This window comes from Pyricularia oryzae, chromosome 3 (assembly GCF_000002495.2).
Source record: "Pyricularia oryzae 70-15 chromosome 3, whole genome shotgun sequence".
In the NCBI taxonomy this organism is placed as follows: Eukaryota; Fungi; Ascomycota; class Sordariomycetes; order Magnaporthales; family Pyriculariaceae; genus Pyricularia; species Pyricularia oryzae.
The window spans coordinates 5,597,908-5,620,959 of NC_017849.1; the positions used below are offsets into that span (position 1 = coordinate 5,597,908).

Sequence of the window (23,052 nt, forward strand, 5' to 3'; positions counted from 1 at the left end):
AGGAAATAGTGCAGCTAGTGCAGCTGGTGGGTAACGGCCGTGGGGTCCTTCCAGGACCGTCGGATTACTCCGCTGTAAGGGAGAGCGAGCCATTGGTCGCAAATGTCAGCGCAGAAGGCCTCATCGGCCGGCCACTTGACGGAGTCCGAGGCGTTTACCAGCTCCCGCCGTCCGCGTCTCGGCCACTAGGCCGGGAGCCTCATCGCCACTCTGGCCCCCGATCGCACTTCCGGGTTCGAATCATGGCTTTTGCCAAATATACGTATCCAGTAAAGTCAAATCACGCGGGACCTGCAATTCTAGAGCTGAGCGGGTTACCCTTCACCTTTGTTCGTCGTGGACTCCCAATAGACGTAGGTTGAGAGCTTATAGTATAGCTTGTAGCCATGGCTGCTGACTTTTCACACATCTCATCCCGTATGAGGGACACGGTCGAGCTCATCACGCCACTTATTGACGAGGCACTGGCCACCAAGTCACACTGCATAGACCTTGCGACGGCTGAGAACTGGCTGTTGAGATCTGAGCTCCGCCAGATGTACTCGGCCAGTATTGCGGGTCACATGGAAGAAAAGGCAAGGTTTCCCAGTAACCTCCTCACCCCAAATGACTTGATCTTCTGACGAGTATATGCAGCACGCAGACTCTTTCCTATCCAACCAGTATCCTCGGAGACGAGGATTTGCGTGCATCGCTGGCCGAGTTTTTTGGGGCCTATTTCAGACCTCGCGTGGACGTGACATCGTCTCACATCGTGGCGACTCCGGGCGCCACGCACTGCATGGACGCGCTCCTGACCAGCATCTGCGACTCCGGCGACTCGGTGCTCGTCCCAGTGCCTTATTGGAGTCAGTGTAGATGCGCATACATTTCCCACCACGAGGAGGCTAGCTGACAGTTGTGCTTGCGGACTCCAGACGGCTTTGGCCTTCACTTTCGTCTGCGGCCCCGCGTGAACATCATCCCCGTGATTCCCGAGTGGACGGCTGGACGGCTGGATGAAAACCCCCAACCGTTAGGCGAAGGTCTCCTTCCCGCGCTGAAGCAAGCCATGGCCGGCGTGGCCGACAAAGCAAAAGTCAAGGCACTGGTCATGACGAACCCCAACAACCCCCTGGGTCAATGCTACCCCGAGGGAGTTCTCCAGGAGGCCCTCGACTTTTGCCGCGAGGCTGGCTTGCACTACATCTCGGATGAGCTCTATGCTCTCAGCCAGCTAGGCGCGGGCGGCGGCTTTGTCTCGGCGTTGAGCCTTGACGCCCGCGGGAGGGGGACGAATGGTGATTTGGGCGCGGCCGACCAAGCCAGAGGCGTGGCTTCAGATTCGGATGCCACTACAGCTGCGTCTTGCAACGACAAGAAGCAAACGCCCGATGCAACCCAGTATTCTGCATCGACAAAGAGGGATAAATGCGACAACAAGCAGCAGGAAGCCCTTGTCCACGTAATCTGGAGCACCAGCAAAGACATGTGCTCGAGTGGAGTACGCATTGTAAGTCTTGGAAACATTGTCTCCGCCTTGGGTTGATGGTTGCCGCTTCTGATACTTTCTCACCCATGCAGGCAGCGCTGGTCAGCCAGTCTCGAGAGGCCAAGCCCATTCTTACGTCGGTCGGCCTCTTGTCCAGCATGCACGTGTCGTCTCTGAGCTCGCTGGCTACGACTCTGCTCCTCCGCTCGCCGGCCCTACCTGGTCTGGTTGCGGCGCTCTCACGCAGATTGGCACGCGCTCACGCTATCGCCCACGCCCGGTTTCGCCGGTGGGGGGTCCCTTTTTTGCCGGCAGATGCCGGCCCCTTTGTGCTCGTACGCCTGGGGTCCCGGGCTGCAAGACAAGATATCATGGCGAGGCTGCGGTTGGCGCACGTCACGGTGGCTGAGGGAAAAAGCTTTGGCGGTGGTTGGTGCGATGGCGACGGAGGGTTCTGGGTACGGCTGACCGTAGCAGTGCCGCCGCCGATGCTGTGGGATGGACTAAATCAGATCGGGTTCGCGCTTGGGCACTCTTGAGCATTGCTCGCTGATGGGCGAGAACAGAAAGTGGGTACAAATAGGTGCACGAGTCGGGTGCTCCACTAATTCAAGCGGGACGGTCACGTGAAGATGTTGCCGAAGGAAGGGGTTTCTTATTTAAAACAGCTACGAATAACCAGACTGCGTTTCCCTCGAACCCATCAATACATCACTCTAGTCGAGCAAGCTCCGCCCCTAGCTTAAAGGCGAGTCCGGCAGCAGCAATCGTGCCCATGGCAACAGCATGCGACACGGCCTTGATGGGCGTCGCGCAGTCTCCTGCCGCAAACACGCCTGGGACCGACGTTTCGTTGAATGGCTGACGGACCATGATGTCGCCACTTGGCTGGAGTTCCAGGCCTAGCTGCTCTGCAAAAGGGCCCCTGGTCTTGGTGCTCGGCTGGTGTGTGAGGAAGCCCTCGGTGATGGTCTGGCCGCCCTCAAAGGCAATGGTGATGAGTCCGGCGCCGGCCTCATCCCCGCCCCTCGAAAGACCCACAATCTTGCGATCGTCAACGCTGACCCGCCCGTCCCGCGCGTCTCTATCGGTCTCCAGGAGCCTCTTGAGCTCAGCAGCGAGCTCTGCGTTGGCGTTGGTGTACAATGTGACCTTTTCTGTCAGGCGGCGTGCCATGCGCGAGAGGTGCAAGGCCAAGGGCGGGCTGCCGCCGTGCGGGCCGACGCAGAGGACGCCGGAAGAGGGGAGGCCCCGGTCTTCGTAGCCGTGGCAGAAGAGGCAGTGGAATCTAAGTTGCGCATGCGTGCCGGGTCAGAAGCGCGTCGCCGTCTGGCTTGGGTTGACGTCGGGGCAGCAACACTCACATTCCCTTTCCCCAGCATTCTTCATAGCCCGATATATTCGGGAACTGATCCTCTGATCCCTGCGCGAGGACCAGTGCTCTGCTCTGCCAGGAACGCCTCTGCGCGTCGGTCACTTGGAATCCGCCTTGGCTAATCTTTTCCACTGAAGCGATATCGGCATTTTCAAACTCGATTGTCTTGTATCGGGCGAGAAGATCATTCTTGGTCTTATCACGGAAGGCGCTGGGTGGCTGATGGTCCCATCCTGGAAAGTTGTGCATGTGCTCGGAGCTCGCGTTCCTGAAGCTGTCGTTGCTAAAGACTACAGCGTGATAGAGTTGACGGGCAAGGCCTGTTGCCGTAGCCAGGCCCGCTGGGCCCGCGCCGATGATGAGAACGTCGAAAAGTGGCGTGGTAGACATTGCGCTATGTTTTTTGCCGGTGGTTGTTTGTTGGTCCGAGAAAGTTGGCTTGTGGCCGATTTTATAGAGTGAGACGCCACTCCGTGCAACTTGCGCCGGTCCGAGTCCATTATGCAGTGCGTCTCCGGCAGCCGAGAGGCGGTCCGCATTACCAATCGGACCCCGAACCCGACAATAGGTCATTTATTGCACGAACAATATAACGATTGCCTGAGAAACCATGGTTTTGTTTATAATACCATTAATGACGCAAACTGGGACAGTCAACATTCGCACGGCATGCTATTCTCATCTCATTCAGACAACGCCATGTCTACCCCATCTTCTACGGAGGGCGGTCGCAGTTCCCAAGACTCGCTATGCGATTTACTTGTCAGGATTGAAGCTTCTCTGATCGCCTTTCATGACCTACTATCCGACCCAGAGACAGCATCCTTGCTGTCTCAATCGCTGCACAGCGACACGGTCCTCCCAGATAGCAATTTGCTGCTGATGTCCCAGCGCATCGTCGATCTTCTGGGCCTGATCGAGCACCAACTGGAGCCTGCGGCTCTGAGGCTGGCCGACTATTTTCTCGGTGAGACACCGAGAAAGCCCTCACAAGTTCCGCAACCGATGGAACCCGTTACTGACATCGAGCCTTTGTTCACCTTAGGCTACACAACGACCAAGTGCTTGGTTTCTGCCGTGCAGCTGAATATCGCCGATCATCTGAGCCACGGGCCTCTGTCTCTCAGCGACTTGGCGGGAAAGGCCCAGGCAGATCCGCAGAGGCTGGGTCAGATTCTTCGCCCCCTCTACACCTCCAACATCTTTGGCTACGATGCAAATACCGGCATGTACTGCAACAACCGTGTATCCGAGCTGATCCGGGCTGATCACCGGACGCAGTGGCGCAACTGGGTGGAGCTTTACGGCAACCAGTTCTACGACATCGCGGCAGGGATTCCTCAGTTTCTGGGTCCTGGCCGTGGCACTCGGTCGGCTGCTCAGCATGTCTTTGACACGGATGATAACATGTTTACATACTTCCAGTCACGAGGCTGGGTACCGCAGCTACACAAAACGCTCGGGGCGGGCGCCGAAGCCATGGCCCCGGGGATATTGGCCGACTATCCATGGCACGAGCTGGCCAACACGACCGTCATAGATGTTGGCGGCGGCGGCGGCGCGCTGATTGCATCGCTGCTGCGCGGACACCCGACAATGAAGGGCGGCATATATGACCTACCCAGCGTTATTGACCACGTCAGGTCGAAGCTCGCGCCCGGCGGCCCGCTGGAGGATGTCGGCCCCCGGCTCACCTGTCTCGTAGGAGGCGATTTCCTCAAGGAGGTGCCAGCGTCCTCGGCCTATACGATGAAATGGTGCCTCCACGACTGGAGCGACGCCGACGCCTCGCTGATCCTCCAGAACATCCGTGCCGCTATCCAGCCGGCCGAGTCTGCTGACCACGAGTGCCGGTTGGTGATTCTCGAGTCGGTGCTCTCGGACCGGAGGAGCGGCCGGCTTTCCGTGTATGGTGACATCAACATGATGATGACCGCCAAGGGCCACGAGCGCACCGAGGAGCAATGGCGGACGCTCGTGACCGGCGCCGGCTGGGTGGTCCACAGCATTCTTCCGCTACGGAACGCATGGGTGCAGGCGATTGATCTCCGGCCTGGTCCGGCGACCCGGGATGACGCCGCGGGACCGACCCCGGACGCAGTGGCTGCCGAGAGCGAGGCTGAACAACCGGCCGCAAGTCGGGTCGTGGAGCCTGAGAGCTTGCTCCAGCATCCTGACCAGGAGGGCGCTCCTACCGCCTCCAACACCAAGGCTATGGAGGGCGAAACTAAGTTGCCGTCCGCTCACTCCGGCAATGTTGAGAAAAAGGCCAGTTCGTCTCCGTCAGCTCAAGACACGGGGTGTGAAAAACGACCCCAAAATAGTAATTTGCAGGATTCTGCTACTACCTCCAGCATTGAGGCTGCCGCCAACACTCAAACGACAGACTTGAAACGGTTAGTGTGGCCCATGGTCACAACTGTGTTGACAGCCTTTTTTCTCGCAGACGGCAATGATTAACAATCACAACTAACACAATCCATGCCATCTCAGGATATCTGACATCTCAACACCACCTGCACCAGTTCGCCAGCCCGAGGTCATGCACGGGGATGTCGAAGCAGACGGCCGAGTTGTGCTCTACATTATCAAAGGTGGGTGATGCTTTTTCTTCAGGCACGTCTTGTCCGGGACAGCACACGCTGAATTTCCGAATCTTGGCCAGCCGATCAAACATCCTATATCAATTACATCAAGCCCCTGATCCTCGCTCTGGAGCTGCAGGCGCCTCACGTTCTTTCCGTCGTCGACACCAAGGACGAATGGTACTCGAGCGTGCACCCGCAGCGCATGGTGCCGGCGCTCAAAGACCGGGACCCCTCGACCGGAGAGGCTTGCATCGTCTTTGAGTCGACGGCCTGCCTGCAGTATCTGTGCGAGCGCTTCGACCCCGCCGGCACTTGGTCCGGCCGCACGGCGGCCGAAAAGGGCAGCGTCATGGCGTGGACGGCGTACCAGACGGCGGCCCTCGGGTGAGTTCTTCCATCTGGCGTTCCCTTTGCGGGGTAGAATGCGAGCAGAGAGTGGTTTATCTTGCGGAGCTAACACGCGTCCATCATCCTGTATCCAAAGGCCTACCGCCAAGTACTGGCTCTACTTTCTGCGCGGATACCCAAACCGGCAAAACCCGACGCCGTTGCCCAAGACCATAGAACAGTAGGTCACTCGCATAACCCCGCAGGGGCTGGTCCTGAATGCGGCCTGATTCGGGCGCTGACAAAGCTGAACGTCTTCTTCAGGCTGCACAAGGACACTCTCCGGCAGTGGGACATCTTGGAGCAGCGGCTCTCGCAGCCTGGGCAGGCCTACATAGCGCTAAAGGACCGCGCCACGATCGCCGACCTTTCTTACCTGCCCTTCTCGATGCCATACATGTTTGCGCTCTTCTCCGTCAGGATCGAGGACTGGCCGCACGTACACAAGTGGTCGCAGGACATGCTGTCGCGACCGGCGGTGAAGGCGGTCCTGGAAAGGGCGCCTACGCTGGGGCATGGGGCCGTAGCATAAGCATTGGGGATAGAAAGAGCCCGAACGCGGGTATACTTTGATAGGCATCCAATTCCTGACCCACTGTCCCTGACTTTTTCCTACGTAATATCTGCAAGCTCGCACATGAGACGTGAAGGTGAGACCGGAGGAGCCATCCTGCAAAAGCTGTCCACGTGTCAAATGTTCCCAATGCGATTATCAATACCCCCCTACAGGCTCGGAACAGCGTCGGCATTATTTCCTGCCTGGTCTTAAGCAATCAAATTTTGTTGTCGCTCCCGAGAAGCACAGAACGCACAAATACTATGGTTGATGTAGGTGAGTACAGGCTATTTAGTTGATTGACCTTTTGGATTGGCATTTCTGCTACCTGTCCACTTTCATATCTGATATCTGCCTATAAGGAACGGTGCTTTCTACTTTCCCACCGCATGTTAAACCATTGTCTCTCCCCACAATGCGGCTTTTCCACGGCCGTGATCTCCTTATTAACTCAAGTACTGACTTTTCAATTAAATCTGCATTAAAATCACCCCCTGAGAGCGGTGCACTCGGGTCTTGTAAGAGCGATGATGTGCACTCCCTGGTTTCGAACCACGACGACATCGGCTCTCAAGCCTAGGACAGGGTGTCCTCACGCGTCCGAGGTATGGTCTGTTAGGGTCACGGTAAGTTGCGGATCTTGTTGCTCTTGATACCCGAGACGGCTGCACTTTGGAAGTTGGAAGCAACCATATTCGCACTTGACTTGGATGTTTTAGCTTAGGTTTGGACGACGAGTTTGAAATTCTGCTTTGGGTGTATTTCGAGTACGGCATATTTTATAAAATCATTTACAGTAAATCGCAAAGCTAGATGAACTTACCACGTATACTCAAGGGACAGGGGCTCTAAAACCCACTCCCTTCCACGTTTCCCCACAGCTATTCGCTGAGACTAACAACAAATTATGATCTTAGCTCTAAACTTCAGTATGTGGTCCAGCCCCTGTCTCAGCAGTCATTCGCTCCTGCGTACTCTTGGTGCACCGTATACAAAAGTCGGGATGCGTGATCCACATGTCCCTCGCCCGGCTCCAGTCCTCCCCCTCATCCGCCCACCCGAGTTCAAAGCCGAGGACCACGTGCGCCAGCGTCCGCCGGATGATGTTGTCGGCGAGATACTTGCCCATGCATTGGCGCGGGCCAAAGCCGAACCGCCAGAACTTGTAGCGCAGCTCCGAGCCGCCGCCCCCCTTGCCGAGGAACCGCTCCGGTCGGTACGCCGCATTGTCCGGCGCCCACGTGTCGCTGTGGATGTTGATGGCGTACGAGTCCACGACGAAGCTGGTTTGCGCCGGCACCACGTAGCCCTCGACGGTGCGGGCCGACGGCGCCGCCTGCGGCACGCTGAACGCCGCCAGGGGCTTGAGCCGGCTCGACTCGAGGACGCACGCGTGCAGAAGGGTGGCGTCGCTGCGCAGATATGCCTCTTTCGACTGCGGTGACTGGTCCGAAGCGGCCTGCAGCTCCGCGCGCAGCCGGACCTGGACGTCTCGGTTCGCCGCGAGGAAGACCAGGTTCCACGACAGGCTGCCCGTGGTGACGTCGAGGTTGGCGTACAGGGACTCGTCGAGCGTCTGGAGCAGATGCTCCTGGGTGATGTGGCCGGCGCGCATCTTGTCCACCATGTCCACAATGGGTGGGAGTTTGTCATGAGGGCTGCTGTTGTTGGAGGGCTGCTGCTGCTGCGCTTTGGCGAACTCATATGCAGCCTCGTTAAAGGCCGTCCACCGGCGCTGGAACTCGTCCATCTCGGCGTTGGCGGCCGTGGGGAGCCACGCGGCCCATCCGAAGCGGGCCAGGCCGCCCTGCATGACGTGACGAAATAGACCCTCTCGCAGAGGCGCCATGCTGTTGAGCTCGCGCACGAGACGGTCGGGCAGGCGGCCATACAGGGCCTCGCAGACGACCCAGAATGGGAGCATCTTCAGGTCCTCGGCAGGGTGTATCAGGCCGTTTCGTAGACGGCCCGTCCGAGCCAGCTCTTCAAAGTGCCTCGCTACGATCCTCTCGATGCCTTTGGAACTCGAGGGCGACGACGCAGCGTGGAAGCCAAAAGGACCCTCCACCACGCCTCGGACACGCCGCCACTCCTGGCCACTAATGAGCCCTACGCACTTGCCGAGAAGTCGGTCCATGTATGCCCCCGAGTTGTTGGCAGGCGCCTTGGTGTGCTTGTCCGAGTCTTTGAACACGGCCGAGAGCTGGCCCGGCTCTGTCAGGACACTACGGCGCCGCAAAACAGTTTTTTTTTTAATATACCGACCCAGTATGTTTTAATACGCATCAACCATCACGGCTGGATTAAGGGAAATCGCAACTCACACCTCGGGATGCATGCCAGACCATATGCGATAGACGCTCCCGTGCTTGGCTCGCCAGCGCGCCGAGTTCTCGATGCCCGATAGAAACTTTCCATCGTCTCCTTGACCGTTGGGCCACTGATAAGGGCAAGACGGGATTGAATGGAGTCCGTCGGGGGTCTGGATCGGGAATCTGTGCTCGAGTATGATCTTGCAGGTGTCAGGGGGTGTCAGGGAGTGAGTGTCTGGGATTGTGTGGTAAAAATCCCGACATGGCAGGATAGGACCCTGACTCACATTCAACACTTTTGACAAGGCCACCCGGAGCACTTTTGGGCTGTAGCCGGGGATCACGAGCTCCGCCAAAGCCACGAGACTCAGGACACAGACCGTGGCCGCAAGGAGATAGAGACCATACGAGAGGAACAACATGATGAGGGCGGACATCTTGTTGCGGCTTGGAGCCACGTCAAACTGTGTGCGCAGGCGTGGCCCTTGGATCTAATACTGAAATAGTTATCATAAAGCAGTATCTGGGTAGCACAGAGGGCGGTACAGGCGACAATCAATTCAGCCGACCTTCAAGGGAGCTGTTGTCCCGTTTTTCGGGGCCCAGAGGATTACCGGGCCGTGGCAGCGGCGCCCGGTCATCTACCGATACCGAGTACGTCTTACACACATACGGGGGCTCTAGAGTGGGCCAGAAGTGCTTGCAAGGCCCGAAACGCCGTGTCCCCGTCGTCGCATTCTGTTTTCTCATCGTCGCAGACATATCAATCACCAATCCTTTGGGCTTTTGTCATTTGCGAACGCCTTGTCTCGCGTCTCCGCTGCCTTGAAATGATTACTTTCCATCATGCTCAGACCGTGATGACCTGGGACGTGCGGGCTCCCCTGGCCAGGGCCACACGGTTCATTTTCTCGGCACTTATCATCAGCGTCAAGCCCAAGGACGCCCTGCTCGTCAGCTTCAGCGGCGTCGGCACCGCCAACACGGTGCGCACCATGCCCAAGTTCCAGGGCAACGTCGTGCCGTCCAAGACTTCGTTTTAGCTGAAGCAGGTGACCTTGCAAGTAATATTTATGAACTTCGCCGTGCTCAATTTAATCGTGCTTTTGGAGCCATTTCCGCATCCTTCTGGACTGGTGTTTCGGCATCTAGTCGGTGTGACTGTCTGGCGGGCTGACGTCCCTCAACCTCTTTGTCCAGGCAATCATGGCCGAGGACGCCGTGAAGTGGGCGTGGATGCAGGGTCAAAAAAAGGCAGGGCTCGGCGTCAGCGACTTGAGATTTGTGGAGAAATGCGTCGGCTTTGTCTGAACCCAATTAGACCAGTCTTCAATCGTCCCCTCCAGCGCCGCAAGGCAATCCACAAACATCCATGGATGTCATTCCGTGGAGCTTCTTAGGGAATAATTACGGGGGTGGCTTGACCAAATAGATAGTGCCCAACTCGGAAGGAATTTTGATCAGTTGAAGCCGAGGATTCGGAGGCCGAGAAGCGGTCCGTTGGAGAATTCATAGTGCGGTGTACAAGTACCACCAGACGCCAGGATCTCGGCTTCCGTTCCCGGTGCAGCGGGAGCCGAGGCTGGAGGCTCTCCAACCTCGTTCTTCATTGCAGGCCAAATGAATAATTTGATCTAGACTTACTATTTAAAGTCCAACCGGAGTTGGTACCTGTATACCTTGGTTAGAAGGGACTTCGCAGGCGGCTTAGGTGCAGATCTAACAACGTCTGTTAAATGGGCTTGGGGGCCTGAGTACAGGGAAACAAACCAACGAAACACCAGCGCGCTCCCCTACAAGCATGTTTGCTCCTTACTCTCCGTGTTGACCGATTATCTATGTATGTTACAAGATAGGTAGGTAGGTAGAAACGGCTTTGCATTCCAGAACTCTGTCAGATCAAATCAGATCTACTGACAAGCATTCGAGTTTTGACCCGACCCACCAATGCACTCGGTTCAAGTCCGAGCTAGATCCACTTTTTATTGCAGGTTGGACCCGCTATTGAACATGTTCAGGAAGCGATCCAAAATCTAATCGCGACGCGATCAAAGAAGCTATCAACGTCACCTGCAACTACAACCCCCGCGCCGCCCACTGCTCAGAGCAGTATAATTACTCTGATTTGGCTTCAAACAGCAGTCTTTCTCAGTTAAAGAACAACATTGATGCGCACCGTACTTTTTGACCAAGTTCCGTCAACCCGGTGGGGTGTTCGCCAGAGACATGGCAACCAAAATGTCAGTACTTTACTCTTCCATATCTAGGTAATCTGACACCATGGTGATATCCCTCTGACACAGCTTTAATTCCAGTTTCGTCTTTGGCAGTGTCAATGGACAACTCAAGTCTGCCTTTGCTAAGCTAGCGACCCTCCAAGCCAAGAACAATTTCGCCTTTGCTGTCGTCGCGGGCAACCTATTCACCGAAGCAGACGACGATTCTGTCGCTGCACTGCTCAATGGCACACTCAAAGTCCCACTACCAACCTACTTTACCGTCGGCTCAACTCCGCTACCACCTCAAATCGTCGAGAAGATCGTGGCCGAGGAGGAGATATGCGAAAACCTCCACTATCTCAACAAGCGAAGCGTGACCAAGACTTCCGAGGGCGTGCGGATCGCAACATTGGGCGGCCTGCTCGACACCAACATTGCAGGGCAGTCCAAGGAACACCACCTCCCGTTTCATACCGCCGACGATGCCAAGGCGCTGCGCGGCGTCAACTCCGCCGATATCCTGCTCACTACAACATGGCCAGCGGCAGTGTCCAACGGCTCCCGCGTCAACCTCACAGTTGACCCGACGACGATTCCTAGCAGCGAGACCGTGGCTGATCTCTGCGCTGCTCTCAAACCGAAATACCACTTCGCGATGAATACATCCGATGTCTTCTACGAGCGCGAAGCCTTCTTCCATCCGCCAAAGAGCGAGGGTGAGACCAGCTTTGACATCACGCGGTTTCTATCTCTTGCTAGCTTCGGCAACTCGAGCAAGGCGAAGGCGATGTACGCATTCACCCTGCAGACCGAGACAGTATCGATACTCCCTACCGGTACTACCGTCTCGCCATTCTACAAAAGCGGGCCCAGAAAGCGAACTGCAGATGAGGCCGAGGGCTACTCGCGCTTTGCTAGAGAGGATGATGGAGACCGTCGGAATAATAAGAGGCGAAGAAACGACAGGAACAGGTCTCCCCCGCCTGGACCAGACCGTTGCTTCTTTTGCCTGTCGAATCCGAACCTACCGACCCATATGGTCTGCACAATCGGCGAGGATGCGTACATTGCTACTGCCAAGGGACCGCTCCCGTCCGCACAGACTTTCCAGGAACAGGGCCTCAACTTTCCAGCTCACATGATTATCGTACCGCTCACTCACGCCCCGACTTTGACCACCAAGCATATGGGACCCGAGGCCGAAGTCACCTTCAAAGAATGCACACGCTTCCGCGAATCGCTGCAAGCCATGGTATCCTCTCTGAGCAAGCACAAGTTGGGGACCGTATCGTGGGAGATTAGCAGAGAGCGCGGCATTCACCCTCACTGGCAAGTCATGCCAATTTCAACCGACATGATAAAGAAAGGTCTCGTCGAGGCGGCGTTTCAAGTCGAGGCGGAGAACACAAAGTTGCCAAAGCTTGAGGAACGCGATTTTGGCCTAGGCGATGAAATCGAGGGAGATTATTTCCGCGTGTGGATACACGCCGAGAACGATGACGAGAATGGAGGCAGCATAATCAGCAAATGCCTCCTGATGCGCTTCGATCAGAGTGTACGATTTGACCTCCAATTTGGTCGCAAGGTCATGGCAAAACTGCTAGGCTTGGATAAGCGCTTTCAGTGGCGCGACTGCGTCCAGACCGAACAGGAGGAGAAGCAGGACGCGGATGCTATCCGCGAGGCGTTCAAGCCCTGGGACTTTACGGCTTAATGGCATAATTTTGAAACTTGACAAAAAGCAGCGCGATGAAGTGGCAAAGGCGCATTTTTTGCATGGAGTCTCGGCGTATCTGGGCTTGAAAAAACATATTTGCATATTCTCGATTGGGTAGAGTAGGTACCCAAGTAAGGACCTCAGGTAGCTTTGCGATGCTCAAAAAAATCCAAATATTAAATTGGCAGAATTTTAGACAATACCATGGATTGATGGGCTGGGACTTTGTCATGGGCAAACCGTCTGCCTAATAAGAGTGAATAGGAGCCTAAACCAGGTTCAACATCCCAGCAAGCCTAATTGCTTCGCTGCCTTGGGTGCCTCTACCGACGCTTTTCTAGTGTTGACAAAGCCACAATGTACATAAGCAGGTTGGCAGGTAACAGGCAAGAAAAGATCGATCCCATTCTTGGCAGGCCCACTGACCAAGTCCAAAATAGAACCGAATGCAAGCCTACAAGGGGATGATGCAGTTGGCTCTGCCTGATCGGCGCGACATGGTCTGTGCACCGCCTCAATTGGGACAAATGGCAGGAAACGCTTGAAAGGGTCCTCTTTTTAGCGTGCAACCAGTAAACGACGGCCTGCTTAGCGTGTTTCCCTGTAATGGCTGTATCACCTTGACGGCGGGCATAGAATCTGGTCTTCTGTCCTCGTATCCTCAAAGCCACCACTTCAATTCACGTTTGTTTTTAATATTCCCCATCGATGCTTGCAGATACCGAAAGAAGGGTCTGCAAATGAACAAAAATGCCGGTTGATAAGAAGTCAGGCAACGGCAGGCCCTCGCTCGACTCCGTCTCGTCCATCTCGACGACCAGTATAGTATTCGATCACCTCAACGACCTCGAGATCCACAAGAAGCACCGACCGCATTTAATGACCGAATCCATCCGCCGCGACGATCACCTGTCGGACTTTGACGATGACGACCCCCTCAAGCAGGAGATGGACGGGGAGGGAGACCTGGAAACCGGTCCCTTCCTCGCCGGCCGCGATGCTTACACATTCGGCGGCGGGAAATACATGGACCGCAAGTTCCGGCGCATCATGATCGTGGTAGCCGGCTTGCTGGTCGCGGCGTGGGTGGGCGGCCTTTTTGTCTACATCGCGTCCAAGTCGTACAAGCACGCAACCACGGTCGAGCACGATCCGGAAAAGACCAAGGCCGCGGCCCTGACGAGCGGGAAGAAGATCACCATGGATCAAGTCAGGTCCGGGACGTGGTATGCCGCCTCGCACGACATCACCTGGATCGCGGGACCCAAAGGCGAGGACGGCCTGATGATTGAGGTTGGTGCCGACGGGAAGGATTACATCGTTATCGAGGACGGGCGGGCCGAGAACCCCGATTCCTCGGCCGAGGCGGAGGTCGACGTGACGGCAAGCCGGAGGACTCTGATGAAGAATGGTAGCTTCCGATACCAGGGCCGCATGCACATTCCATCCGGCGCGGAGCCGAGTCGTGACCAACAAAAGGTTCTGCTGCGAACAGAACAGAAGAGCAATTGGCGACACTCACACACGGCGTGCTACTGGATTTGGGATGTCGCGACGGAGACCGCTGAGCCTCTCATACCAGCAAGTCCCGATGCCAGGGTTCAGAATGCGCAGTGGAGTCCTACAAGTGACGCAATCGTCTTTACAAGAGAAAACAACCTCTACCTACGCACCATTGGCTCCAAAAAGGTTACACAGATCACCAAGGACGGCGGGGCAGACCTTTTCTACGGCGTTCCGGACTGGGTCTACGAGGAGGAGGTCATTGCAGGGGCCAGTACAACGTGGTGGTCCGAAGATGGAAAATACGTCGCATTCCTTCGTACCAACGAGACCGGAGTTCCCGCTTTCCCCGTACAGTACTTTATGTCCAGGCCTAGTGGGGCGAGTCCCAAGGCCGGGGAGGAGACGTACCCAGAAGTGCGCGACATCAAGTACCCGCGCTCGGGCTCCCACAACCCCGTGGTTGATGTTCAGTTTTATGACATTGCCCGTGGCGATGTGTTTACTGTCGACATCAACGGTGGTTTTGCAGACGAGGATCGTCTCATTACGACAGTTCTTTGGGCCGGTAGCCAAGTGATTGTCAAGGAGACCAACCGGGTCAGCGATATCATGCGTGTGGTGCTGATTGACGTAAAGAAGCGGACGGGCAAGACAACACGCACTGTCGATGTTGGCAAGATCGACGGCGGCTGGTTCGAGATTTCACAAAACACCAAGTATATTCCTGCCGACCCCAAGAAAGGTCGTGACCAAGATGGGTACATCGACACGGTCATTCACAACGACGGCGACCATCTCGCATACTTTTCGCCTCCCGACAACCCGGACCCTATCATGCTGACTTCGGGTCCGGGCTGGGAGGTAGTTGACGCGCCGTCAGCCGTCGACCTCGAAAACAATCTCGTCTACTTCATTGCGACCAAAGAAGGCAGCACACAACGTCACGTCTACAGCGTGCAGCTGGACGGCAAGAACATGAAATCCTTTACCGACACCGAGGCCAAGGGGTACTACGACGTCAGCTTTTCCTCGGGGGCTGGCTATGCCCTCCTCAGCTACAAGGGGCCCAAGATTCCTTGGCAAAAGGTCGTCAGCACACCGGCGAACAATCAACGCTATGAGGTTCTCATTGAGGAAAACAAGGAATTGGCAGAAAGCGCGCGCAAGTACGACCTGCCGCTACTGAACTACGGCACCTTGAATGTTGAAGGTGTCGAGCTCAACTATCTAGAAAGGAGACCTCCTCAGTTCAGCGAGAAGAAAAAGTACCCAGTGCTGTTCCATCAGTACAGCGGACCAGGATCTCAATCAGTCAGCCAAAAGTTCAGCGTCGATTTCCAGAGCTACGTCGCCGCATCGCTCGGCTACATTGTCGTCACCTTTGACGGGCGTGGCACCGGCTTCATTGGACGCAAGAACCGCGTTCTCGTGCGCAGCAGGCTTGGGGAGATCGAGGCGCAGGATCAGATCGCCGCAGCCAAACACTGGGCCAGCCTCGGATACGTCGACCCCTCGCGCATTGCCATCTGGGGCTGGTCTTACGGTGGCTTCCAGACGCTCAAGACGCTCGAGGCGGACGCTGGCAGGACGTTCAGCTACGGCATGGCGGTGGCGCCCGTCACCGACTGGCGCTTCTACGACTCGATCTATACGGAGCGATACATGCTCACGCCGCAGCAGAACGAGGATGGCTACACCAAGAGCGCCGTGCACAACGTCAGCGCGCTGGCCTCGAACAAGCGGTTCCTTTTGATGCACGGCGCCTCGGACGACAATGTGCATTTCCAGAACTCGTTGACGCTGCTGGACAAGCTGGACATGGGTGCAGTGGAGAATTATGACGTCCATGTCTTCCCTGACAGTGACCACAGCATCTTCTTCCATAATGCCAACAAGATCATATACGACAGTAAGTTGCCATTTCTGAGCATCAAGTCAGCGGAATGCCACAGAACTGTTCGAACTAACAACACTGCTTATTGTAGAGCTCGAGAATTGGCTGGTCAACGCATTCAACGGCGAGTGGCTCAAAGTCAACAATGCAAAGCCTGTAGAGCTAGTGCACCCTACTCAACTTGTGAGGGAAAGGGAAAAGGCCAAGCTGAGGAAGAGGTGGCAAGAGATTCAGAATAAATAGATTTTTTATGGTAAAATTCCAATATATGCGATTTCAACTTTGCACACCGAGTACATTTCTGAATGTGGAACTCAAATACCTTGTCAAGATTGTAGGTAGGCAGGCAAGTAGATTGGTCCCATGTTAAAACCTCCAGATGCGTCAAGGTAGGTTGCCTTTTTACATGCCTTCTTATTCAGGGACGGATAACCGTAATAGCTTCCAGCGTGTCTTTCAACCTGCCTCCCAAATGCCCTTTCAACCTGCTTCCGCCAATTTCGATCTGCTTTCCCTACCCTTCTTTGCACCCACCTCTCAGGTATCCAGGTACCTGTTGATCTGTTCCATACTATCTTGTCACTTCTCACTAGAGCTGCTGGACCATCTTCTCTTTTGCCATCATAAAACAGGTCACCACACTGACCGAGACAAAGGAAGATCGCACTTGAGGATTCCTTTCCGTCCCAATCTTGACCAGAATCCAGTCAGTTTTCCACTCACGCCAAAGCCTTATCTTGCAGTAAGCAGACCCCAGCCTATCAGCCTTTCTCACACTGAGATCAGATTCTTTTCACCAAAATCAGTATTTGGCAATGACACCAATTCACGCACGATCTGGAAGATAATCGATCTAACTAATACAGACTCAGCTCTAGCCTTTGCTTCCAAGCAACACATTCCAGAGACATCAGGACCTGCTGCATATCTCAGGTCGAATCCAGTAAGGAATTGCCGTTCTCATGAATCCTTTTCAACGTCACACTCAGATCATCTAATTGTTCACAAGAGAGCCCGCATTCAAAACATGCCCGGCGACGTCCAATTGCCGCATGCGCAAGAGGAGATGAAGCTCAAAGAAGAAGACGAAGAGAGGATGAAAAAGAAACGGAGCGCACCTGACAGCAGTGTGTGTGGGCGGAAGAAGAGGACATGGTGTCTATCCGACAGTCTATCCGACAACGACAGCGATGATGTGCCTCCACTGCAGATGAAGTATTCGCGGAGGCCTGTAGAGCTGAAGGCACAGCGCAGATTCCGCCTGAGGGAAAATGCCCCACCACCTGTCCCACCCGCCTCGGGTCCAAAGACTCGACTCCCTTTGGCTGCATTGCAGAATCTACTAGCACCGGCTATCAAGCTAGAATCTCGAGAGGTGACCCAAGCGAGGGAAGAAGCGCCACCGACTCTCAATGGTCTTGTGTGCGGAGCTGACAACATGGCGGCATTGGCTGCGAAAGTGGCCGCTGAAATTAACGCGTTCCGAGACGGCGAAGCTCGAGAGAATGCGCAGCTCGAGCACACAGTGGAAGGGCTGAAGAAGTGGAATACGGAGCTGGGGAAGATGTATGCACAGCTGGAGAAGACGAATGCGGAGTTGGAGAAGACGAACGCCGAGTTGAAAAATACGAACGCGACGCTGCAAAATGAGATGCGGGAGCTACATAGCGATGCTGTTTACGGCCGAGCTATCCAGGGTTTACACAACCGACTGACCGGACGCCAAACTCGGTGATTCTAGTCTCGCAGATGCCGCTTTTCTAATCCTCTGGAGATTTTCCTGGTCTTGGTAGCTACACAATGTTTCATGTCTCACTATGTAGCCAGCCAGTTTTTCCCCCCTTGTGGTTTTCAGCTGGAGTTTTACTACCCTACATTGCTCATTACCGAAACAGACGATGAGTCAGTTTAGATTGCATACATTAACGCTCTGCTAATTAATCTAGTTGCGGTGCAAACATTGAACAACTAAACAAGAAGAACGTGAAAGCAGACAGGTCGAAAGGTATATCAGAAGCCATTTCCATCATCTCAAGCCTTGTTGTACAGAAGAGAAAAAAAACACATCCACATCCTTCAGCGCGACGCCTCGGCCAGCTGCGGATGCACCTCGACGGCCGGGTCGATCTTCTCGACGACGGCGGCGGTGCCATAGGCGCAGACCTGCGAGAAGCCGCCGAGCTCGCCGCTCTCAAAGTGCATGGCGACGACGGCGTTGCCGCCGCGGCTCTGGGTCTCGGCGACGAGGCGGCCGATGGCGTCGTTGCGGGCGCTGTACAGCAGCGTGGTGAAGCCCCGGAGCTCGCCGCCGATGACGGACTTGAGCACCATGCCGGTGCCGGTGGCCCAGTTGCGCGAGCGCACCGTCAGGCCGTAGACGACGCCCAGCACCCGCACCACGCGGTAGCCCGGCACGTCGAACATGGTCGTCGTGATGACGCCGTTGGTCTCGGTGTAGCAGTGCAGGTCCTGCATGTCGGGGCGGGTGGGGGTTTCGGTGGGTTGGGGGCCGCTGTTGGTGCTCATTGTTTTTGTTGTTGCGGAAGAATGTATAATAAAATATTAAGTGAGTACCTATGTTTGTGTTTTGACAATTGCAAATTCCTTGCCTTTTTGGGTGTAATGATGATCAGGGAGTCAAAGTTATTTTATTACATAATGTTTACATAAATACAACATCTATGGTGGCATGCGCTTGCATCAAGCTTTTGTATTGCTGCATTTGGTGAACCTGGGTACGTTTCCCGTGAACCACGAATGGCTGAGTCACATTGTAATCGGCCAAGGCATTCGATATGCACGCCACGTATGTATGGCGGCCATGAATACATGAGCTTTTTATACATTTGCAAGGCAAGGCGACCTAGGTTCAATCAACTGATTCGCTAAGCCACAACTAGTTCACCAAGCAGGTTTTAGGATGCTTATCGAGTCGTCAATTTTGGCATCAAACACTCAATCAATACGCCTCACATGGATGCTTGCTTACGTTTCTTGGGTAGGCAACCGCCAACTCACATGCTACCACCTCTAGACAAACACCAAATTAAATCGATAAGACTGAATCAATGTATTGGGTATACATATCAATGGCGACAGCCGTGGTGGTGGTGATAGTCGAGGCAATTGTCAAATGGGCTTGGGGTTGCTTCCTGTTGGTCAGGTTCAAGTACAAAAGAAGGTCTGGTGGAGGTGGGAGAACCTGTGTAGAGGTCCTGACACCATAAGTGGTAGCGATAAAGATTACTCGAATGCACAATCGCAGTGATAAATTCACCTGAATGGCAATTACACTGAATCGAAAAGTATCAACACTGGAAGCCAACGTTCATATCGTCAAAATACTGGGAATGGTCACAAGTGGTTGCTGCGTGATAGATTTTGTGTCTTTGATCAGTGTGCCTCCGGATGACATGGCGCGTGTTTGCGAATCTGTACAAGCCTCAAGCTGAGTTGGAGCGCCTGGAGCCAAGACAAATTGGCGGGTACCGTTTCCTTCTCGTCAGCATCCTCTGGTGCCCAATTTTCCAACACGCAAGCACAGTTCGACATTGACACTTTACAGACACTCGATCAGGTTTGCATTTTTGGTAGAATGTGTATTGCATTTGTCTCGACAATGGATTTCGTATCACTCTGTGCTGGGAAGACCATCTCGGGTCGATCTCGTTTGCCCAATCGGGGCGAGCTCCGGAACGGTGGCTGGGGTGGCTTTGGGAAGTTGAAGTATATACCTAAACAGCGCCCAATTCTTCCGGATTAGTTCAAGCCCACGCATTTTTACATGTATTGTAAATCGACGCTAAAGTTTCTGTTCGATTGAGCCTGAAACTAGGCGATTAGGTTCTGCCAACGAGGAAAGACCGACCAAGTTCCCCTTTTTACGTGCCTACCAGACATGACGAACTTGGCGGTGCTTCGCAAATAAACCAATCCTTGGCCTTGACTGCACCAAAATAACATACCTAGATACCTAACTAGGTAGGTAGGTATCTAAGGTAGGTACCCGTCTGTATACACTTTCCTCTTTCTCGCGTGGCTATTAACCTATGCTGGTACTCACATGTCGGTTTCGTTCTTTGTCTACTTTATTATGTACACGTTGCCGAATAATAGCTACTTTGAGCATATGTTATATTTTGTAGGGAGCGCTGAGAAATATGGAAAAAAAAGACTGGCTTGCTCGTTGCTTGGACATCGAATACACCATTCTCAGAGCCAAAACCCAGAGAATTCTTGATCTGTCTGACTGCACACAAGGCAAGCTGGTTCTTACCACATAAGGACTTAATCTCGTATGAAGCATCCTCTGATGAGGACAGTATCCAAGGAACTCAGGGGGGCATCTCGGCAGGGGCTCATCTACCTAGTGACCAACAAAAGAACCACGACAGCGTCATGGGGGTTACCCCTTCCACGAGGCACTTTAGACTTCAATATTATCTCTCAGCTGAAGACGCGGCCGGTGATGCCAACAAACTAGATGTAGTCCGCGAAGCAAACCAGCTTTCGGGAACCGTGGGTCCTTCTGTATCAACCAGTTCGCCGCGCATACCACATCAGGCCTGGATGCGTCGACTCCTATAAGCAGCGGCTCTCCGGGCATCGCCTTGCCTTGTGGTCCTTGCAGCCTAGACTCGGCCGGGGACGGAGGCGGACGCCATCGAGTGCCTCTGGGCATGTGGAGGCTGTCAGAAAATAGGCTGGACAAAAGGTTATCCGAGGTGACAGATGCGACAAAAACCTGCGATAAAGGTCTCGGCCGACGTCTAGGGCTTTCTGGCAGTTCTGCTGGCGGGCTGGGGATGAAGCCACGAGATGAATATAATGACGTAAAATCGGTACTTGTGTCCATATATGGCTTATCTGTGTACTTTACTACTTGTTTTCTTACCTTTCCAGATCAGTTGAAAGATGAACAAAAGCTACCTCTATGTTGGGGATCGAGTGCCAAGCTCAACGCTGCACATACTGGTGGCGCTTACAACAAGCCTGGATGGGGTCCTTTCTTTTCAGCTTTGGCGCTTGGTTTTTTGACGCGGGCAAGAAGTAGATATGGGTTATACTTGCAAGATCGAAGCTTGTTGGTTTTGACGCAGGCAAGCTGAATGCGATAGTACGGGTTCTGTGGCCATGGGATTTAGAATGGCATATTTCACACATGGCAATGTGTAAGTGGGGGGTTTTTGCCCCTTTAGGGCCAATATTAGCTAGGTAGCCTAAAATGTGCCTTAACCAAAGTGTGGCGGCATGGCACTTGCAAGGCATCATATTGTGTCTTGGTTTTTGAGTGATTGGTTGGTTTGCCGCCACCTGCAGAAGCTCAACGCCTCTTGGACTGGTAGCGCCTTTTTCGACTATGCAGGTCCAGACTCTCATCTGTAACTCAGCTATGGGATATTCTGGGAGGTTTTGCAGTGCAAGGCAAGATGTAGCAAAAAGTGACGATGGTGGTCATGGCTCTCCAGGAGGATAAATACCTGGCTCGTCCTCTCGAAAATCCATCTTTGTTTTCGGCATCATCAAGCACTCAACAGCTCAACCCAGCTCAGATCAGATCAGCCAGCTCAGCCCATATCCGCACAGCACAGCCCAGCTCCTCCGGACTCTTGATCCATCGCCAGCAGAAGATCAGAAACTCCACCATCAAGCAACAAACTGCCAACCCCCCCAATCAGCAAACATGCAGTTCTCCAAGTTCGCCGTTCTTCTTGCCTCTTCCTCGGCTCTTGCCGCTCCTCTGGATCTCGAGGCCGGAACCGGCAACGCGGTCGTTCCCAGACAAATCGGCGCCGGCCTCAATGCCATTATCAATCTTACTAGCCCTATCGCTGGTCTCACTTCGACCATCAGCAACCTCATCAACGGGCTCGGCCTCCCAGCTACTATCAACCAGCTCCTGGCTATTCTTGGCCAGGTGGGCAATGGCCTCACCGCTGCTCAGATCGAGACCTTGGCCCTAGCTCAGAGCAGGCTCCTGGCATTGGGCGACAGAATCACCGCCGCCCAGAGCGATCTGCTGAATAGGATCAACGGCGTTCTCGCCCTCGCTGCCACCGTTCCCGGCACGATCCAGGGCACCACCGCCAGCACGCTCCAGACCGTCATCGGGAGGCTCTCGACCACTGCTCAGCAAGCGCTCACCACCGCTACTGGCCTCATCTCGGGGCCTGTGTCTCTGAACGCCGTTGGCAACCTCGTGGTCGGCGGTGTCAACTAGTTGCTGGATCAAGAAGAAAAAAAGAAGGAAAAAAAAACCCCCATCAAGGTAGGTTCGCAATGTACTGTACCCTACTCGAGCTGGGAGGCTGTTGTGCTAACCCAAGTTGATCTCTTCAGATGGAATGGAACGATGGGATGACGAACGACAAAGGGTCTGGCTTTTGCAATGGCTTACGAGATGACATGAGAAATGGGCGGGGAAACAAAAAGTATTCACTCCTTTGGAAAAACGGCGCAAGGATCAGGCAGTTTGGCGCAATGCGGGCTTTTGGCACACTGGCATTTTCCAGCTTTTGATGTCTTTGTCCACTCAGGAGAAAGAAACCAAGAGTCGGAAAACCAGATGCAAGCCACTCACGAGTGGACTCCTCCATAGTTTGATTGACACAAAAACAAACAGAAAGAAAAACAAATCTAGGGACTTTGACTTTCCAACTGGTTTTCCTCACTTGCAACGCGAACAATGGCTGTGCAGACAAGCAAAAACCGTTTCCGAGTGACACCGCCATCGCCAATAAATGAGGGGTCGAAACCCCGGGGTTCCAGGGGGGGCGCCGGGTTGAGGGAAATCCGAGGTCTAGACGGGCGAATGAGCGATTGATATCGACTCTGCAGGACTGAAGAGAAAACCAACAGGCCGGCTTTTTTTGCGGCTCGGGCTGTGGGAGGGCGCTTATTGTATCACCAAAGAGTGGTTTACCTCGATGGCATACATTTTTTGGTGGTCGCACTTGTGAGGGGCCGAACACTGGCGCGACGAAGAAAAAAAAAAAAGGGGGGGGGGGGGGGGGGGCGCGCTCTTGTT

The 23,052-nt window shown here is 54.5% G+C and overlaps 11 protein-coding genes across 11 annotated transcripts; 7 read left to right on the forward strand and 4 right to left on the reverse strand.

The window, feature by feature from the left end:
* The first annotated feature begins 329 nt into the window (after positions 1 to 329).
* Positions 330 to 2,166, forward strand: MGG_16914 (uncharacterized protein). The gene is made up of 4 exons (XM_003712902.1): positions 330 to 575; positions 644 to 848; positions 918 to 1,492; positions 1,564 to 2,166. The coding sequence occupies exons 1-4, from the start codon at positions 387 to 389 to the stop codon at positions 2,008 to 2,010; spliced, it is 1,416 nt and encodes a 471-aa protein (XP_003712950.1). The 5' UTR covers positions 330 to 386; the 3' UTR covers positions 2,011 to 2,166.
* MGG_16915 (uncharacterized protein) lies at positions 2,154 to 7,172 on the forward strand. Its single transcript, XM_003712903.1, has 6 exons — positions 2,154 to 3,813; positions 3,892 to 5,242; positions 5,340 to 5,440; positions 5,512 to 5,818; positions 5,919 to 6,002; positions 6,086 to 7,172. The coding sequence occupies exons 1-6, from the start codon at positions 3,348 to 3,350 to the stop codon at positions 6,351 to 6,353; spliced, it is 2,577 nt and encodes an 858-aa protein (XP_003712951.1). The 5' UTR covers positions 2,154 to 3,347; the 3' UTR covers positions 6,354 to 7,172.
* MGG_16916 (uncharacterized protein) lies at positions 6,848 to 7,223 on the reverse strand (the record flags this gene model as incomplete). Its single annotated transcript, XM_003712904.1, has 2 exons — positions 6,848 to 7,082; positions 7,201 to 7,223. Coding segments are annotated over 2 exons (258 nt in total), but the record flags the coding sequence as incomplete, so codon positions are not given.
* Positions 7,115 to 10,581, reverse strand: MGG_16917 (uncharacterized protein). Its single transcript, XM_003712905.1, has 5 exons — positions 10,460 to 10,581; positions 10,334 to 10,360; positions 8,977 to 9,996; positions 8,702 to 8,889; positions 7,115 to 8,602 (listed from the first exon to the last, which is right to left on the reverse strand). Exons 3-5 carry the CDS (start codon positions 9,124 to 9,126, stop codon positions 7,297 to 7,299), a joined length of 1,644 nt encoding a protein of 547 aa, XP_003712953.1. The 5' UTR covers positions 9,127 to 9,996; positions 10,334 to 10,360; positions 10,460 to 10,581; the 3' UTR covers positions 7,115 to 7,296.
* On the forward strand, positions 9,550 to 10,000 carry MGG_16918 (uncharacterized protein; the record flags this gene model as incomplete). The annotated part of the gene is made up of 2 exons (XM_003712906.1): positions 9,550 to 9,705; positions 9,890 to 10,000. 2 exons carry the CDS (start codon positions 9,550 to 9,552, stop codon positions 9,998 to 10,000), a joined length of 267 nt encoding a protein of 88 aa, XP_003712954.1.
* Positions 10,582 to 10,743: 162 nt separating the features above from the next.
* On the forward strand, positions 10,744 to 12,863 carry MGG_07744 (cwfJ domain-containing protein). Its single transcript, XM_003712907.1, has 2 exons — positions 10,744 to 10,929; positions 11,005 to 12,863. Exons 1-2 carry the CDS (start codon positions 10,916 to 10,918, stop codon positions 12,620 to 12,622), a joined length of 1,632 nt encoding a protein of 543 aa, XP_003712955.1. The 5' UTR covers positions 10,744 to 10,915; the 3' UTR covers positions 12,623 to 12,863.
* A 336-nt stretch (positions 12,864 to 13,199) lies between these two features.
* Positions 13,200 to 16,318, forward strand: MGG_07745 (dipeptidyl aminopeptidase B). Its single transcript, XM_003712908.1, has 2 exons — positions 13,200 to 16,040; positions 16,117 to 16,318. Exons 1-2 carry the CDS (start codon positions 13,376 to 13,378, stop codon positions 16,266 to 16,268), a joined length of 2,817 nt encoding a protein of 938 aa, XP_003712956.1. The 5' UTR covers positions 13,200 to 13,375; the 3' UTR covers positions 16,269 to 16,318.
* A 512-nt stretch (positions 16,319 to 16,830) lies between these two features.
* On the forward strand, positions 16,831 to 17,991 carry MGG_07746 (uncharacterized protein). The gene is made up of 2 exons (XM_003712909.1): positions 16,831 to 16,968; positions 17,035 to 17,991. The coding sequence occupies exon 2, from the start codon at positions 17,053 to 17,055 to the stop codon at positions 17,758 to 17,760; it is 708 nt and encodes a 235-aa protein (XP_003712957.1). The 5' UTR covers positions 16,831 to 16,968; positions 17,035 to 17,052; the 3' UTR covers positions 17,761 to 17,991.
* MGG_07747 (uncharacterized protein) lies at positions 17,929 to 18,672 on the reverse strand. The gene has a single exon (XM_003712910.1). It carries the CDS (start codon positions 18,549 to 18,551, stop codon positions 18,102 to 18,104), a length of 450 nt encoding a protein of 149 aa, XP_003712958.1. The 5' UTR covers positions 18,552 to 18,672; the 3' UTR covers positions 17,929 to 18,101.
* Positions 18,673 to 20,471: 1,799 nt separating this feature from the next.
* MGG_16919 (uncharacterized protein) lies at positions 20,472 to 20,706 on the reverse strand (the record flags this gene model as incomplete). The annotated part of the gene is made up of 2 exons (XM_003712911.1): positions 20,472 to 20,504; positions 20,581 to 20,706. The coding sequence occupies 2 exons, from the start codon at positions 20,704 to 20,706 to the stop codon at positions 20,472 to 20,474; spliced, it is 159 nt and encodes a 52-aa protein (XP_003712959.1).
* A 1,002-nt stretch (positions 20,707 to 21,708) lies between these two features.
* MGG_07748 (uncharacterized protein) lies at positions 21,709 to 22,245 on the forward strand (the record flags this gene model as incomplete). The annotated part of the gene is made up of 1 exon (XM_003712912.1): positions 21,709 to 22,245. One exon carries the CDS (start codon positions 21,709 to 21,711, stop codon positions 22,243 to 22,245), a length of 537 nt encoding a protein of 178 aa, XP_003712960.1.
* Between the last annotated feature and the right edge of the window lie 807 nt (positions 22,246 to 23,052).